Here is a 5,000-nt window from a genome sequence, read left to right as displayed (position 1 = left end):
TAAATAAATAAAAATCTTTACTTTTATTTCTCATTCTTTCAAAGCGATAGCTAACTTTTATTCTGCCTTGCGCATGCGCGTGCACGAGAGCGTCTCAGGGCAATGGCTTTAGAATCGGCGACCTCTAACGGTACAACTGATGAAAACCATCCAGAAAAAGGCGACGAGTGGAAAAAAGGATGGTTACTTAAGAAAACTCACTACACCAAGCGCTGGAAAATGATGTGGTTTCACATCAAAGAGGGACAGCTTGTCTATGGATTTAATGAAAAGGTAAGAGCGAACAATACACCGGTTTGCGCACAAGCCCTCGTAACAGTGATCAGCTTATCAGCCTTAACTTCAGCACACCTGCAAGAGCGCGGAGAATACTAATTATCTCATTAAGAAACTGTAAGGAACTGAAACTGCACGGTAAATAATGAATAATTAAACGCCACCGGATTAAGTTGCTAATCGCCATGTTGTTGTTGGAGTGTTACCATGGCAACGCCTGCCTCGCGGAGACGCGCACTGACCCTTGTATATAATTGCTTTAGTTTTCAACATACAAGATATAGGTGGGTACACATATAAACTGTCAAGGATTCTGAACTGTAGTCTTTTCCTAGTCAGCAGAAAAGGCCATTAATCTGGTTGGAGCCAAGGTGGAGCTGCTGGAGGGTGCTGGGGCTCTTGTCTGGAGCGTCACCCCGAGGGACAGTGAGCGCAGCTTCCTGCTGCAGGCGCGCACCGCGGAGGAGCGTCAGGCCTGGATGAGCGCCATCTGTGAGGCTCAGCCAAGGGGCAAGGAACTCGACCGGAAGTTGAAGTCGGGTGGGGGCTGCCATCTTTTAGCAGAACTTCACTTGCGTTAGCATTCCCATTGACTCCCATTCATTTTGGCGTCACTTTGACAGCGAATAACTTTACATCTGAGGCGTTTAAAGACTCTGTTTGTCCATTATTTATTTCTAAAGATACACGACAATATATAAAGGGCTCCATTACCTTCTATGTTACATTATGGCCCCGTATAAACAGTTTTTGTAAAAAATAGGCTAACGATTGCGTCATAACCACTCGGCTCTCTGTCGCATTACCGTACAGACAGGAGGAGAAGCTCGCAGGTAATTAACTTAATATGGCGTACTGGCGTTACATTTTAAAATACTATACAAAATAATTAATCAGAATACTTACTCCTGCTCTCTCACGCCAAAGAACTCCCGGCTCAAGCTCGCCGTCTCTGCAAGATTAACGATGGCAGTTTGCACGCACAGCTATTAGAAGATTTACATCTGTCAGACAGGTTGCTGACGTCGTCAAGCTTCGTTTGAGTCTGCGCGTCAGAAACGGAAGTGCTAAAAAACGCTAAAACTGGGCTTCATTTGTCTCAATTGAGTTCCAATGGGGTCGCTGTGTCCATTTCTTTTACTGTCTATGGGCTCAGCTCAGCTCCCTGCAGCACAGATCCAACGCGTGCGTGCTGCAGTAACTACACCTGCTGCACCTTCACCGACAGACGGAGTTTAGAGTTTTATACACATATTGTCTTTACTTTACATGATTTTAAAACATGATTTATGTAAGACATTTTTGATAAAGTCGTTTTCCTACAAAAAGTTCAAATTTGATGTGTATATGTTTTAATAAAGCACATTGATAGTTTTCAGTGTCCAGTGAGTGGTCACGGTAAATATGTATGTAGATGTTATGAGCCAGGGTGGTTGCCATTGACTATAACTAAAATTAAAACAACAACACACTTTAAATAAAACAAATTAAGATTATTTATATATATATATATATATATATATATATATATATATATATATATATATATATATATATATATATATATATATATATATATATAAACAGTATAGAAGTATAAACAAGCTTATTTTATGTCAGCTAGTTGCCATGACATTTAAAATAACTAAAATTAATTAAAATAAATATAAAGTAACATTAAAATACTAAATCTAATAAAATGAAAATGATTTTGAATGATATATTTGTATAATTTATATAATTCAAAATGTAACCATGCAATAATAATATTTAATAATATAAATAAATAAAAATCAGCTTTTATTTTTATAAAGAAAGATATAATAGTTGAACTCTAATTTAAAACAGTGTCCTGTAGAGGGCAGTGCGTGTTAGAAAATAAATGACATCCTACGCATTCATTCACAATCATTATATTCATTCATTTTAGTCTTTATGTTTATACTGTATACTGTATAGTAACATTACACAGAAATGCATTTCTTAATGTGGCATTATATATAATAATATACTATACTATACATAATAGTAAACTGTAAATATTCCTCTCTTTTTTATTAGTGACTATCTGTAATCATCCTAATTATTCAGTACCATAGCATCAGATATCAATGTCTTATATGATACATTGCATGAAAGTTTCGGGAAACACACACACACACACACACACACACACACACACACACACACACACACACACACACACACACACACACACACACACACACACACACACACAGACATATATATGTGATTTAAATAAATGCTGTTTAAAAATAAAATAAAACTTGCTATCAAAGAATCCTGCTGTTTATAAGCCTGCTGTTAAACTGTTAATAAAGAGAGAGTGAGAAAGAGAGAGAAAGAGCGGAAGTGTTACTTGTAACATTTTTTTTACTAGTAGCCTAGGCTACTAGTTAACCAAAACAAAACAATAAGAGGCATAGTTCAAAAATATAAACATAACAGGGAACTGTAAATGTAGGCTATACAGCTTAAATATCGTGGTTTGAGAAATAACAGACTTCTAATTTGACCTCAGATGTCTAGGAATATCAGTCATGTGTTTGACCCTCACTGACCATTCAGACGATTTAGCAGCGATATACATTTGACCTGTGAGCGTGTAACCTGATCCGTGCGCGCGCCCTCTCTCTCTCTCTCTCTCTCTCTCTCTCTCTCTCTCTCCCCCTCCAGTGTTTAGTTTCGGTCTGTAGACAGAGCTTCAGCGCGGTTGCTGTGATCTGATCTTTGGTGTTTAGTGGTTAGACATGCGAAAGGACGCTCAAGTGTAGCGGAGGAAACTTCATTTAACTTTAGTGAGCTTGAGAACTTGACCGAAACTTCCTGAAGATCTGAAGAGAAGAATGGAGCCGATAATAAAGTGGACAGCGACTCAGGTCACGGACTGGATCAGAGGTAACTTCAGACTCTCAAGTTAAAACCCCATTAATATAACACAATGTTCTTTTAATTAGTTACATAAATGTACCATGATAACCATAGTTCACGTTTGAGTGCTACTGTTTGAAAATAATAATAATAATAAACTCTTACCCTAACCCTAACACAGTAAAAAAGAATAATAATTAATGAATTTGAATTCTTAAAATGATTTTTTATTATTTATATATAGACATGTTGATAAATATGATTGAAGACCACAATTTTAGTATATATATATATATTTTTTGTCATAAACTATGGTTACTTTGGTAAATATTTGTTAAGGCAACATCTACATCCCTAACCAAATACAGAAACTCAATGTTTATGTATTCCTCCCTAAGCCTGATCGAAACCGGGAAAACTTATGAAACTCTGACAGCCTGCCAAACTTCTTCTGAAAATTAATATCTGAAAACAAATATATGACAGATATATTTAATAATAGTTTTTATGATTATTATTTTTATAACAGCTCTCATTAAACATACCAGTAGGCCTAAATGTCTAATAATAATAATAATAATTGGCGAATTCATAATTTCTCAAAAAAGTTATACATTGAAGCAATGGAAATTTTTACTCCCAGATTATTATTCCACTGAAGAGTCCATAGTTTTATTTGCATAAGCAAATTTCTTTGAGAAGGTTGGACATCTTGTTGTCGATCATTTCAATTTTTCATGCTTAGCACCTAAAGTCTTTCGGTTTGTCATTTTATTTATTCTTTGATCTCATTCTACTGCACAATTTTAATAGTAAAGGATGTTATACATCATTATGGGTCATTTTGGATATTGTTTTCCCATTCAGACTGCTTTGCATAAGTTGTTAGGGTTATAGCAGATATGAAGTTTATCATTAGAATTAGGATGAAAAGGCTGATGATGTCAGCGCATTAAATGTTATGAATCCCATTTATCTGTGTTAGACTAAATACTTCCATCTCTGGATACTTACCACATATTTGTTGGAATCTGGAAGTCTTTGCAATTATTTGCGGCTTGTTTTTGTTGACTCAGTTGTACGTTTTCATACTTGCTCTCCATCTTCCTCCAATCGCCTGAAACAACACCATAAAACTTTCACTTAGAGGAGACCTTGAGTAAATCATCAAGGTCCACCACAATACGAAATACCTATAATTCTGTGCTAACCAGAAATGACTGGCCATGCGATGTGAAAGACTTCTGTGGTGGTTTGGGTCCAAGCCATTCACACACTTCTAAACAGAGCCAATGTTTCAACAGATGCATCTAATTATAAACTGAACCACCTTGAAAGTTTCAAACCTGCTGTTCAGACTCTGGGTAAAAGTTGGCCTTTCGTGCTAATGAAGGACTAGCGTATCTCTCCTGACGCCAGTTTGAGACAAAAAAAGCTGTTTCAGACAATACAGAAGAGAACAGATGTGGTACTCTGGGTCTCTAGTTCTGTGTGAGTACTGATCTAGGATCAGCTTCCATTGTTAAACTGATGTGATGAAGACAGATATCAATGACCAGCATTGCTTAATCATTGTATCCAATTGCCTCGAACGTCATATTTTGAGTAAATATTGTGTAAAATTAAGGTTAATGCAATACATAATAGTTAATTTACATAGAAATTACTCCCCTACCTCTGCCTTCTTATTTTAATGCCCATTTAAGAGCAAGTGGCCCAGCGGATCAGCAAACTTCACAGATCCAGGATTGAAGCATGGCCTTGTGTTTACATTTGAATCCTGAGCCACTGATAGCAGAGTTAGACGTAACTGTGTGTTTACATGTTCCTGT

The 5,000-nt window shown here is 36.4% G+C and overlaps 2 protein-coding genes across 2 annotated transcripts in view; both read left to right on the top strand.

Moving 5' to 3' along the window:
- Positions 1 to 82: 82 nt before the first annotated feature.
- Positions 83 to 1,650, top strand: si:ch73-111k22.3 (pleckstrin homology-like domain-containing protein). The gene is made up of 2 exons (XM_052535819.1): positions 83 to 273; positions 612 to 1,650. The coding sequence occupies exons 1-2, from the start codon at positions 103 to 105 to the stop codon at positions 855 to 857; spliced, it is 417 nt and encodes a 138-aa protein (XP_052391779.1). The 5' UTR covers positions 83 to 102; the 3' UTR covers positions 858 to 1,650.
- A 1,325-nt stretch (positions 1,651 to 2,975) lies between these two features.
- The window catches only part of LOC127938187 (connector enhancer of kinase suppressor of ras 3), a 46,866-nt gene continuing 44,841 nt past the window's right edge, over positions 2,976 to 5,000 (top strand). Inside the window, exon 1 of the mRNA XM_052534625.1 lies at positions 2,976 to 3,195. Coding sequence (XP_052390585.1) covers positions 3,144 to 3,195 — 52 coding nt within the window. The 5' untranslated portion in view covers positions 2,976 to 3,143. The remainder of the gene's footprint in view (positions 3,196 to 5,000) is intronic.

This window comes from Carassius gibelio, chromosome A20, assembly GCF_023724105.1.
Source record: "Carassius gibelio isolate Cgi1373 ecotype wild population from Czech Republic chromosome A20, carGib1.2-hapl.c, whole genome shotgun sequence".
Taxonomy (NCBI): Eukaryota; Metazoa; Chordata; class Actinopteri; order Cypriniformes; family Cyprinidae; genus Carassius; species Carassius gibelio.
This window is presented reverse-complemented; position numbering and strand designations above follow the sequence as displayed.

Coding starts and splice junctions, on each gene's coding strand:
- si:ch73-111k22.3 (XM_052535819.1), top strand. CDS start 103: ATGGCTTTAGAATCGGCGACCTCTAACGGTACAACTGATGAAAACCAT. Junction 274..611: donor TCTATGGATTTAATGAAAAG/GTAAGAGCGAAC, acceptor GTCTTTTCCTAG/TCAGCAGAAAAGGCCATTAA.